This window comes from Simochromis diagramma, unplaced genomic scaffold (assembly GCF_900408965.1).
Source record: "Simochromis diagramma unplaced genomic scaffold, fSimDia1.1 OVJJ01000293.1, whole genome shotgun sequence".
Classification (NCBI taxonomy): domain Eukaryota; kingdom Metazoa; phylum Chordata; class Actinopteri; order Cichliformes; family Cichlidae; genus Simochromis; species Simochromis diagramma.
The window spans coordinates 15780675-15793890 of record NW_024386801.1 but is presented as its reverse complement, the minus strand read 5'-3'; the positions used below and the strand labels follow the sequence as shown (position 1 = coordinate 15793890).

Sequence of the window (13216 nt, the reverse complement as noted above, 5' to 3'; positions counted from 1 at the left end):
AATATTAGAACACAGAAATATTGTGGAACAGTTCCTTAATATAAAATTGTTAAGGACTGGTGAATATCTAATGAATCGTCTAAATAAAATTGTTGGAAAATTATGCAAATCTGGAGAAATCTCTGTGCGCAAGGCTGAAAATCATTGGACCCCCATGATCTTCAGGTGCTTAAAAACAGGCATTCTGTGATGGAAGTCACTGAATGGGCTCAAGAACACTTCCAGAAATCATTGTCCGTATGCCCTGTTTGCTGTGTCATCCACAAATACTGGTTAAAGTTTAGTCTTGCAAAAAAGCGGCCCAGTGTGGACATAATGCAAAAATGTCACGCCAAAGGTCATTTAAAATGGACCGAAGCGAACTGGAAAAGTGTTCCACGGTTAGATGAATAGAAATTTGAAATTATTTTTGCAAAACATAGACTCCACATTCTCTACACTAAAGAGGAGACAGACCATCCAACTTATCACCACTCAGTTCAAAAGCCTGCACAAGTGAAAGCACATCATTAATACTTAAATGCACATACAACCTTTAAAACAACATCCTGACAACACAATTTTCACTGTTTAGCAAGACGATCCTAAACCTGTAACTGCAGCTATTACAACGTGGCTTTGTATAGTTGAAGAGTCTGTGCACTGAAATGGCCTAAATGCCGTCCAGACCTTACACCAACAAAAAACATTCGGAGCATCATAAAATGAAAAATAGGAAAAGAAGACCCGGGACTGCTGATCAGCTAAGATTTTATAATAAGCAAAAATGGGACAACACTCCCAAAAATCCAGCAGCTGCTCTCCTCAGATCTCAGACATTCACAGACTATTGTTTAAAAAAACGGTAATGCTACACAGTCGTAAACATGACCCTGTCACAACTTTTTTGTGCGTGTGTGAAATGTTGCTGCCATCAAATTCAAAATGACCTTTTCTCCCCCTGAAAACTGAAACTTTCCTTTTTTCTTTCTCATGAACATTTTTGTGCCCTGTAGACCTATAAAAGCGAATGCAGGAGACTGTGTGACTTAACTGAGTGGTGAAAGTTGGGGCTGGGATTCCCCAGTGTTTCCCCCTCCCCGCCCCCCTAGTCCACGCACCATCTGCTTACTGCCACCCCCCCTGTCGTCTGCGGTCATCACAAAACAAGTCGTTATCTCCAAAGACACGTCTCTGCATCTTTGATTGGTGGTTGATAACAGACCTACAGACTCATGGGGCTGGCTGACCTTGCTGTATATATATCATGCCATTTCAGCAGAGACTGGCAACAAGAAAGCTGGTTTAAAACTCTCCCTGTTTATCCTTGTGTCCTCTCCTGGTTTGGCTTTCTGATCCTGACATTATGGCTGTTTTCTTCACTGTGGCTCTTATGACTATGGCTTGTCCTTTACTGGCATTTGACATGGGTCAGTCTACTCGTTGTGTTGCCATTCCCCACAAGATGCATGTCTGCAAAGATGTTGGATACTCAGAGATGCGTTTGCCAAACTTTTTGGGCCACAGTAGCCTGGAAAGCGAGGTGGTGCCACATTCAGAGGATTGGAGGCCGCTGTTGCAGACAGGCTGCCACCCTCAAGCACAAGCCTTCCTCTGCTCCCTCATTGCCCCTGTTTGTCTTGACACGTAAGTAGATTTTCTGTGTTGAGCTTTGCTTTCTTTTTATTCTTTCCTTTAATAATCATGACCGTTGTAATCTTGTTTGTTCACTGTGTAACATCTTGTTGCTATTTGTTCAGTTTCATCCAGCCCTGCCGTAGTCTGTGTGTGGCAGTGAGGGAAAGCTGTGCCCCAGTGCTTGCCTGCCAAGGACACTCATGGCCTGATGTTCTTGACTGTGACCGTTTCCCTGCTGAGGAAGACATGTGTCTTTCTCACCATGGAAAACCTGGCATCTTTTCTAAAGGTAAAGACTACATGTTCATTATTAAGGATTATAATGTTTAATTCCACTGGAATAATAGAAAACCAGTTCCTTACTCTTTCAGGTTGTTTTATGATTACCACAGTTATTTTAAATAATGTTTGATTTTTATCGCAGGGTTGCCTAAATCTGCCTGTCAAAACTGTCCTTATGTGGAAGAGGCTCCTGAATCAAAAACAATCTTGGATTCTTTCTGCAGCCATGATTTTGGTACGTTCAAAAAATCTCTCAAAAAGCTGCGGTACAGTCACATCTGTTTGTTTTTGTCACAACTTCCGATTTTCCTGGTGTTTATTATTATTCATTTTTTCCTTTACAGCTGTTACCGCCAAACTCCACCGTCTTCGCCTACCCACAGGAGAGCCAGAATTTGAAATTGAGGGGCGGGTCGAGTTTATCCGTCAGGGTCCTCTGTTGCCTTATGACACCCAGCATCTGCTCCAGCAGTGGCTCCTTATCAACGTTAGATGTGCCCGTGCCCTTGTGCGTCCTGGGAGGTCACAGCTTTATGTGCTGACTGGTTCTGTGCAGCATGATGGGACCCTTTCTCTGACTCGTGTCTTCCCTTGGCACAGAAAAGATGCAAACATTGCAGTGGCATTTCGAAAATGGAAGCACCACAGATGTTGAAGGGACATGGACCAAAACAGGAGCTTGAAATCTGTGTTTTGAGGCACAGATGGAGCTCAGTGGCACTGGGTTTTAAGAAGCATTTGTAAAAGAGGGTAATTGTTATGAGAACAGACTCTGACTCAAGCAATTTGCTCATCTGAGCAGGTCGCCGTCTCATTTCATCTTTGTTAGTGCTTTTGTTAGCACACTGAATTAAGACGCACTGAAACCTGTACATAGTATTATACATATAAATTTATAGTAGATTATATTTTCTGTTAAAAGCTGTATTTATGATGTTCCGTGTGTTGTTTGGAATAAATGACAATAAAATAGTCGTCCTATGAAACCACATATTTGTGAGGTTTCTTTCCCTCATGCTTGTGCTCAAAAGCCTTGCTTTAGCCTAGTATGTTTATCTCTTTAATACAACAGTTATTTAGTTATTGCTCTTACAAGAGAGAACTAATAAAAATCAGAAATAAAAACCAGTTAACACTTATGTCACCACAAGGTGGCACACTAATGCCACTTGTTCTGAAACATTGCATAATACAATGTAAAACTAACACCTAGCATGCAGTAATGGTTACAAATTGGATTGCCTATAAATTGTTCTGCATAAGATGCCAAACTGTTTTAAATGTCTTGATCACTATGTTCACAGCGTGAGGCCCATTGTGTGTAATGCTAACGAGAAGATCAATCACTCCTTTACATTTGAATAGTCTTGTTTTCACAGCTCGGCCAAACAGACGTAGTTCATGAACAATGGATGTGTTTGGTACTTTTGAAAAATCTCCTTTTGGGTTTTATGTTGTCTTGGAGTTTAAAATAAATGCTAAATATTTGACTGTTTTGGTGAAAGCCAATTCAGCCTCGGGAATAGCTGTGAAGTAAAATCATCAGCATTCCATATAATACACAATGTGTCACATGTGTGATGTGATGAAGGTTACTTTGATAATGGTCATTTATTTAAAATCATTTATGTGAACTGAAAATGAATAGGAGACAAGCGCAACAAATTAAAATCTTTTATTTATTCCCAATAATAATGTTCTTTATTTGAAATGTCTGAGTAAGTCTAGTGTCTGTAATACTTTTTCCCGTGTGGGTACATTGGCTAAGTTGCTAAATAAGCAAATTGTATGACATGAAAATATCATTTTTATCCACTACAAACAAATTTGTGTTTGTGGAATTTAAGAATGGTGTTTTTTTTTTTCTTTCTAATTGTTCATGCCTGAATTTTCAATGCGTGCCAACGCGCTGGTCCCGATGGACAGGCGGGATTCCATGTTCCTTTCCTTTCAGATCTCTCTATTTCATAGAGTCACACAACAGTCTTCAAGAATGCATGGCATCTCACAGACCTGCATGCTAAATTTGTGGGGTTTTTTCATGCTTAACAATGATCATCAATCACTACCCATTAGCCTTTATCTGTCATTCATTTATCATCATCAACCACCCTCATTTGAGCTGCCATTAAAACAAAACTATAATTGTGTAGTTTGTTTCCCCGTGTTCACAAAACAAAAATATTTCTTTCTTAACCAACAGAAAGTTCCACACATGGTAACCAAACACCACGTGACCAAGAGAATACTCAAAGACTGAAAGTGAGTTCATGATGTTGTTAATGATAAAGACATATGGTTAGGATATGTAATGTCACTCAATCATAGTAGCAAGACATTTTTTTGGTATGGTGACTGGAGTGATGTTTTAAAGCAACAAGTTATTTAAGCTTTTCTTTCACATGCGACAACAACAACTGACAGGGTTGATTCTGACGTTATCTGTGGGTCTGGAATGAGCTCCTGTCACAACTACTGGAGCATGTAACGGGATCACAATCAGGATCAACTACAGCTTCAACAAGGGTCTAGGGCTCACTGATACAGTGCATTTTAATGATTCACACTGCAGTTGAAAATGTTTCACTTTGTGTTCACTGCAAATCTCAGATGATTTTTTATGTTTGCAGGAATGAAGTATAAAATATAATTATGGCAAATTATGGAATATATATTTTGCGTCTTCTTAATACTCAAAAGTTCACTTTTAGTCCATATATAAATCCATCATCACCATGCATTCTTTGAAAGAATTTGTTTTTTCCCTGTTATTCTTTTCAGCACATATTCGAAACATGGGTTACATTTCTGCATAGAGTTTAGTTGTTCTTCAGACTTTTTCCGGCTATAAACAAGGAGGATTCGACCATCATAACCTGCTGCTTCTGCAGAGACTCCAATAAAGTCAAAAATCATCTCTGCAGCCTGAAATGCACTCAGCTGGACTGTGATCACGATAGCGCGTGATCTATATACAATTCTGTTTTAAACAAAAATTCATTGTGGTTTTTGATACCTTCATTGTAATTATGCTCTTCCATTAACAAGATTATATTTAAGAGCAATGAATAGTATATAGTAGGGTGATCACTAAGCACAAACAATGTCTAAAACAGGAGTTATTGAAATGCTTTATTTACAGTTGGACAAAAATATTTACAAAATATAGAAAGTGAAACATGAGTTCCAATGGACTTGGATTACAAACAAAGCATAAGTGTAGAGCTTATGAAAATGTGAAATATAAAACAGCCTAATATGGAAGTGCAGTAAATGAAGTGAATCATTCGGGTCTTTAATGGACTCCAATTACAGTCTCTCCTGGAAATACTTGTCAGGGTAATAGCCATGAAACTGCTTACTGAAGCCAGTGCACTGCAATGTGATTGACCAAGCAGCTGTACCAAATTGCATTTATCATGCCAAGAAACGTGCCATACACAGACAATGTTTCATCCATATATTTTTAGAACCATCAGAGTATTGTAGTCTTTTTATTTTGTAGATGTAAAGTTTGCCCTCCATACATTATGACCTCTCATGTGTCTTTGGCACTCTTTTGCTTTGATGATCTCTCTGTTTTTGCATTAGTGTAATTCTGTGGCTCTTCTTCCTGACCAAGACCACGGGCCATGAGCTCATCCATTGGGGAACGAATGTTATGAACCTCCTTCTCTTTACAGTTTCGCCACTTCATGCGCCGGTTCTGGAACCAAATCTTTACCTAAAGCAGTGCGACAGTGTAAAGGTTTTAGTTCAGTTTGTGAAGTCCTTCATTATAATTATGTTAGCTTCTCATTTTAAGTTGTAAATGCAGTTTAGAGATCTTGGTCACTGTGTGGAATTTAGGTTTGATCTTTAAGGTGAGCTGTTACAGCTGTCACTTTCCCCTGCACCCTTTTGTAAGGCAGGATCACATATTCGAAACATGAGCTCATTTGAATTCGATTACCTGTGACTCCTTAAGGCTGAGATTAGCTGCCAGTTTGTTCCTGTCTGTCTTGCTAATGTACTTCTGTCTTCGAAAGGTCCTCTCCAGCTCCTTCCTTTGTTCTTCAGAGAACACAGCTCTCCTAAGGATCCCTCTACGTGAGTTTGGACTTGCATTAGCAGACCACATCTGAATGTTTGCTCCCTCTGGAAGTGAATTAGAGGGACAATAACATGTCAGTTTATTGACATCAGTTTCAAGTACTAGACATATTCAATGGGCTATTTATTAGAGCAATAAAAATCAATGGTGGGTGGTTCATCTCTGCAAGGTAGGTTGTAACACATACTGTATCAGTTTAAACAAAAAGTGTAGATTCATGAAAAAACATCTTGGAGAAGGTAAGTAGCAGACAGTGGAACACCAAGGTAGTGTCTTATAAACGGAAACAGGTTATTCAAGCTTTGGATAAAATCAGATCTTCTCCACACTTATAATATATCCACTTACTGTTTCACATTTCCTACTTTTTCAAACCCAGTTGTCTTTGTCACACTTACTTTATCGCACGTTCTTGAATCCTCTTTCTATTTGTCCAATTTAACAAACTGGGGGTGACTAAATGAGAATAGAAAACCATTTCAACCTGGAAAAAGGAGATTTGGTGACCTGAGAGGGTCAATACCACGCTGCTTCACTCACAGGTGCACACACAACAAAAGTCAAGTGAAACAATTTATCTGATCTATTCAACATTGCCTTTTTAATCTGTACGACAAATCTGCACATAGACCACCTCTAGAGAGCACAAAACTGGTTTGGACATGCTTTTCACTTCTCTATTGGCATTCAATAGCTTTTACTTAAATAGCTGATTACCAGGTCATTCCTGGGCAACGTGTGTCTACCCTAGTGGGCCAACTATAGAGCCATATGGGACACCAACAATAGAGCTGTTCAATGGAAATGCCATTACTCGATGGTTCAGTGGCCCAACACTAAATCTTTTCTCTTGCAAGTTTGAAGCCAGTTTGTATGTGAAGATGAGCTCAAATAAGTCTATAAAAGTCACTTTCATTGAATGCTTTATGTCCTAGTCAAGAGGTCTTCAATGGGCAGGAATGAGAGTTGAAGGACAGGAGAAAGACGGGGGGTCGGCGAACCAAGCTCTGTAGCCACACAATGGGTGGGGGATGTTACTTGTCCAGCCCTCTTCTACTGAAAAATGGGAGACTTTTTTGTGCTTAGTGGAGTTCATTGCTGGAGTGAAAAATTGCAGTGAGGTCGCGTGTGGATGGTGGAGTGAAAGTGGCAATTGGTCACGGCTAGAGTTGGCATTGTTTCGTTGCCGGGCACTGTGGGAAAGTGTCAACCTACTAAGGGGACCCCAGGGACTTGTGGGATGACGGCTTTCTGATTTGTGCTATTTTGCACGACTCTTGACAGGCATCACAGGGTGCAGAAACTAATAACTTCCAATTAATGAGGGAAAATGACCAAATATCAGAACTGCCTGACTTATTCCAGTCTTTTAAATGATGATGAAGAATTAGTACTCTTCACAAATCCTAAATTAGATACTTTGAACCATGCTTTAAAAAATTTAAATTTTCCTTCAGTGGAAGCAGTAATAGCTTTTGTAACTGTTGCCTCATTTTATTCACCTTGAAAGTTTTATTTCAAACTCTTTGTGTTGCCACCCAAACTTGTTAATGTGCTGAGGGAGTAAAGCTTTGAAACATTTGGCCTTACTCAGCAGTAAGAATTACCCACACCTGGTAATTATTATCTTAATATAGCAGAAGACAAGATGTTTATTAGTGCTGCATATTTGCACTATTAAATGTGTATTTGCATGTACAAAAAAAGGTGCGTGTCTGTGTTGGGGGGCCTCTGGGACTCTTAAAAGCCTTGCAGCCCACCCCTCTTTCCCTTTCCTAAACAACCGTGAATGCTTATGAATAGAGCTGTGCAGAACTGAACGGAGAATTAGCTCTTTGGCATTGCATCGGTAATTAGCTGTGGAGACCATGGGAGACCCTGCTGCTAATGCTTAGAGAGTAGCTGAGGCATTGCTGATGAGGCATAAAACACTCACTGGAGAAGACAGGAGGGGGGCTGGACCCACCGCAGCATGCCAACAGATACTGCGGGCTCGGCAGGAAAACACTGCTCAGCACATCTGCAAACACAGGGACAGTCAGATAGGGTAATGCGATTGCCAGGTGTGATATCTGTGATCCCCAAAAGAACTTACCTGAATCACTAAGCTCATATTTCTGAAGGTCTACAAAACTGAGTCTCAGATTGTATTTAAACATTAACGGTTTTAAAATAAACTGGCATTTGTGCGAATTATGATTAGACATTTTCAACGATTTTTAGAAGTCAGATTTTGTAGAAACTAAGTAAATAGTAAAATTGATGCATTTACTTACATCTTTGCTTACCAGTTGTATGTTGACTAAGCTGTTATCAGTCACTAGTTTTCTGTCTTTTAACTGACATTTATTTGCAAATCTGCATAGAATTTAGAGACTGTTCTGTTAAATATTTAGATTACATGTAATGACATTTTTTAGCATTTACAAATTGATGTTAAAAAACTATTACTTTTTTTTTTTTTTTTTTACAAAATGTTGTTATTACTCAGAAATAAGTGATTATTATTTCTTTCATGCAAGGGTATAAATCTGTTAATTATCTGTTCATTTTTTCATGTCTTGGACTCACACATGACACTATTAGCAAAGATGGATATACTTACCTACTTTCATGTTTTATAAAACCTCTAAACAGCATCAAAAGTAGCAGTATTACATTATTAATTGAACAATGTTTTTCCTCTACATATCTGGGTTTGATAGATGGTGCAAGACCGGGGGGAAAAAATTAGTGTGATTTGAATGTAAAGTTGTAGCTTTACATTCATAAAAAAAAAAAAAAAAAAAACTACATTACATTACAATCAAATTAAAACATACAAGGAAAAACAGTTTACATTTTGTTTAAAGGTTCACTTGCATAAAATCAATCTCTTTACCAGAACGTGGCAGATGTGGCCCTCCTAAGTCTTTCACTGGCCGAAGACTTTGGGTCCGACTTTCCAAGGCTCCGTCCTCAGGGCCCCAGGTTCTCCTTGGGCATTCATACACTGCTCGTCTCAGGTGTCCACTCGTTGTCCATTTTGAAGCGGCTGAAGGTGTCTGAGACTGCAGCAGATTGTCGATAAGAAAACTCTTTCCTGAGCTCCCATATCCCGGTACAGCAGGAGGACAGCCAGCCATATTCTTCCTGGTACAGCTCTGAACTGAGACCATCCTGATCACACAGTGACCTGAACACTAGAGTTTCCTCTTCAGCAGTCACAGCCCAGTGACACTAAATTCTCCTTTAATCCCTTTTTGAGTGACTAGGCCAACTTCATTAAACTCTGAAAAAACAACCACAAAAAAACAAAAAACAAAAGTTGTCTGCTCTTCCTCCTTCGGGCCTGCACTATGCCACAGGACTGTGTCACGATTGGCCGAGGGGCTCTAATGTGCTTCTCAATTCAGATAAGGCTGGGGCCTTTCTGGAGTGGCAGAAGGTGGGTCTGGCTCATTCATTATGTCAACTAGCCTATTAAATGATAGACACCAGAGACAATGAAGTGCTGGCCAAAGTTTAGCATGCACCAAACACTCTTCTGCAGTAGTAAATAGTTCTCTCCTTTCTCCAGCCTCCTTCGGAGCTCTATTGTGCACCATACAAGCACCTCCGTCGTTCATTTGTGCTCTGTAAGAGTTTTTTTCATTGCTGAATGTTTAAAAAGAACATCTTGCGTTTTTCTGGAATATCAGTTGGCAAATTAATCCGATTGTAATGTTTTTGCCTCACTTATAAGCAAATTTCAGTAGGGTCATAAAAAGAAAGTGTCCAGTTGTTTTTCTAAATCACTTGCACAAGACACCTTGCACTGTTTACATGATAACTGGGCTTATTTAAGCATGCAGTTTAATTTCTTAATAAATAATGGAAAAACACTTAATTTTTTAAGTTAATATAAACCTTTTGAGTGAAATTTACAATTTTTCATCGTATTTTTCTTCCCTCTGGTTGCAACTGATATTAGTTGCAATTTAGGGTATTTTTTTCCTGTAACATATTATATGCAATAAACAGTGCAATGAGCAACATTTGTTTATATTAGAAGACAAACCCTCAGAACTAAGACTTGTTCAGTTTTGGTAATTGTTGCAGAACTCTATTTGTCAGCTTTAAAAATTTTACATGTACAAATGATTTTACAGAGATCCATAAAGCTCCTCAGGCAGAAAAATCAAGCACTTAAATATTCAGTTTTCACTATATGGATTGTATGTGTTGCATATTAGTGTGTTGCAGCTTCGAGATATAGGTGGCCACCCAAATACACACGTGTGTTAGTGTTTTGGCATAAACACATCCAATAAGAGGCTTGTGTAACCTTTCACACTGCAGCTAATGATCCTCAACATTGTCATAGAAAGTCCAACAAGAGGGGCAACAGACCCGTAGTTTAGGCACAGTAAACAGGCATATCCACACTCATCTGGGAGCGTGTTTGTGTGTTTGTGGGGCCGACTGGGAGCGCCAGGCTGCGCGTGTAGATGCCTCATGCTGAGCATGGAAATTGGCCCAGACAGCTCAGGCTATTGTGTGATGGCCAGGGAGCCAAAGGTTGCTTGTAATCAAATTTGAGGTTTTATTCCTCAGGCTGGTGGAGAATGCATAGTGCTCTGTCACATGATGAGTGTTAGCGCGTCTGCGTGCACTTTCCACTGTTGTTAAGCGAGTTCATGTTAACATGCTTCACATAGACCAGTGGCTGTGATAGCCCCCTGAAGCTTTTTGTTTGCAGAGAGTCATTTGTTTACATGACAGCGAGAAAGCAGGAGGGAAGCCTAGACTCTTGTTTAGTGCTATTTTTAACTGTTTTTGTTTCTTAAATAGCTTATTGTGTATCAAGGCATGTTTTATGTGATAACACTGAGGACTTTCACCGAGTCACGTTCTCTGTTCTTAAATTAGCATTTGAGCAAAAAATGTCAGTGTAGTAAATTTAAAAGAGGTCAGAAACATGATGACACTCATCAAAGCATTATGCGTGTCTATTAACATCGTATATTTCTCTGTGTTCAGTGACTTTTTTTTTTTAGGTAGAACAAATCTCATCCAACTTTGTGCACATTTTAAAAGGCATCAGTAAGCACGTATCATTATTAAAATTCACCACTGTGTAATTAGCCAGATTCCAATAGAGCTCTCCAGGAGAGGGAGGTATAATTAGGCTTTTCTTGACGGGTAGGTCTTAGAAACACCCTGAAGCAAGTTCATGTGAATTTATTTGATGCCCATCTCTTTTTAGAACTGGAGGGAAAAAACAGGGCTCCCTTCATTCAGAATCCTCACAATGGGTCTGTTGAAAACTAGCACTCTGCAGACCGACTGAGATCCCTTTTCTCTCTTTTTTAACCCCACTAAAGCTCTTAAAAAGATACTGGCCCATTGCACACGCAATTGATATTCCACCACTCGAACTTAATATCGTGAATGGAGGGCCAGGTTCTATGAATCAGGAGGACAATGCGCTTAGTTTAGCAGCAAACTGGCACTTTGTGTGCAGTGTCTATGCCCCAGAACAGGAAGTTTCTAATGTGAGCCTCTCAATTGTGTGCCTATAGAGTTCTAATGAGCTTCTGTATGCTGAGTGAATGGCTGCGGGCCATTCACCATGAGGGCCCAATGAGCCAGCTCACTGCACATGTTCACAATAGGATCCTGGGGGAATGGGAGTGGCTGTGTGGAGCAACTGCTCTGCATGGACAGTCTATAAAGGCTTCAACATACCTAAGACCACATTTTCATTAAGAGTACGGCACATTAAGCTGATTGCAATGAAAAGCTTTTGTTTTTATCTCCACTTTAAAGCTTTGCATGTACGACACATGAGTCTCTATTATCAAAAGAGAGCGCTGAAAAAAAAGTAATGAGAATGAATAAAAGTATTAAATGAAATAAAGTGCCACTATGGTGTCTTATTGTGTACCTTTCACAAAACAACGTCATGCCTGTCGGATCATATTTGTGGAGCTGTGCGGCACTTAGGCATGAGAAAAACACATAATTTTCAGAATAAAAGGCTGTCAAAGCTGTGATCGAACTTTTCTGAGTTTTCAACGTGTACATATTGCTAATAAAAGGGCAACAATGCAGCCCCATTAATATAGATTTAAAATGATTTTTTCCCTTTACCATCTGAGGTTAGATACGAAATATCTATATATAATTTAATGTAAGTGATTTTGACTCATAGAATCTGTAATATTCAAATATAGTGTGCAAAAATGTTTTATTAAGCAGTCAGTTTCTACAGAAAATAATAGGGCCCTTAATACAGGGTGACTCTGCTCACAGAGATCTGGTAGTACATAGTTTGTCTTGCTCATTTATGTCATTTATCTTGATTTATGTCTCATCCCTGAACTCACTGCACTCATAAGCCACTTAAATCCTGCTAGTACCAGGTTTGGCTAACTGCCTTAATTATTTGTGGCATGGATTCAAACCGGTGCTGCAAACATTCCTTAGAGCTTTTGGTCTATATTCGCATGCTAGCATCACACAATCGTTCCATCAGCTGCACATAAATGATGCAGATCCTGTTTTTACCACATCCCAAAGGTGCTCTATTAGATTGAGATCTGGTGACTGCGGAAGTGAGCAAAGTGAACTCACCGTCATGTTCAAGAAATCAGTCTGGGCTCATTTGAGCTTTGTGACTTCCCTCTGAGGACAGAAACACAGCGGTTAGATTGTGATGGCTAGATCGTCAACCATACTCAAGTAGGCTGTTGGTTTAAATAATGCTCTGTTGTAATTAGTCTAAGTAGTTGTGTGCTAAGAAAATATCGTCCACACCATGACATCACAAGTCAGGATACAAGTCGCCATGTGACTGGTTAATTAGGTATTAACGAGCAACAGTTATACCAAGTAAGTGGCCCGCGAGTGTATGTTGCCCATTTTTCGGGTAGTTGAGCATTTACCCTTTGGCATGGTCCAAGAGTGACACTGTCTGTTTGGCCTCAGTACTGCTCCACTGTGATCGAGTGCCTGCAATGCTCTGTCATGTACCCACGATGGCGCTGAGAGAACGGGGACCATCAATATTTTAACAGCGTGATTCCCAAAACTCTGTCTGGTTTTTGCATCAGCATCAAATATTTAAAAATGCAGCTTTGCAACAAATAGCAGATGACTTCCATCAGTCCACCGCAGCTTAATTTAAATATTTTTCCATTTATATTAAAAATAATATTCATAATAATTTAAAAATAAACACGTCAAAGCAAAGGTATTAGA

At 39.5% G+C, this 13216-nt stretch overlaps 2 protein-coding genes across 2 annotated transcripts; one reads left to right on the top strand and one right to left on the bottom strand.

The window, feature by feature from the left end:
- The first annotated feature begins 40 nt into the window (after positions 1-40).
- szl (sizzled) lies at positions 41-2871 on the top strand. Its single transcript, XM_040026992.1, has 4 exons — positions 41-1626; positions 1740-1906; positions 2042-2134; positions 2244-2871. Exons 1-4 carry the CDS (start codon positions 1346-1348, stop codon positions 2552-2554), a joined length of 852 nt encoding a protein of 283 aa, XP_039882926.1. The 5' UTR covers positions 41-1345; the 3' UTR covers positions 2555-2871.
- A 2155-nt stretch (positions 2872-5026) lies between these two features.
- Positions 5027-9309, bottom strand: dbx2 (developing brain homeobox 2). The gene is made up of 4 exons (XM_040026156.1): positions 8874-9309; positions 7929-8012; positions 5852-6036; positions 5027-5623 (listed from the first exon to the last, which is right to left on the bottom strand). Exons 1-4 carry the CDS (start codon positions 9148-9150, stop codon positions 5438-5440), a joined length of 732 nt encoding a protein of 243 aa, XP_039882090.1. The 5' UTR covers positions 9151-9309; the 3' UTR covers positions 5027-5437.
- Between the last annotated feature and the right edge of the window lie 3907 nt (positions 9310-13216).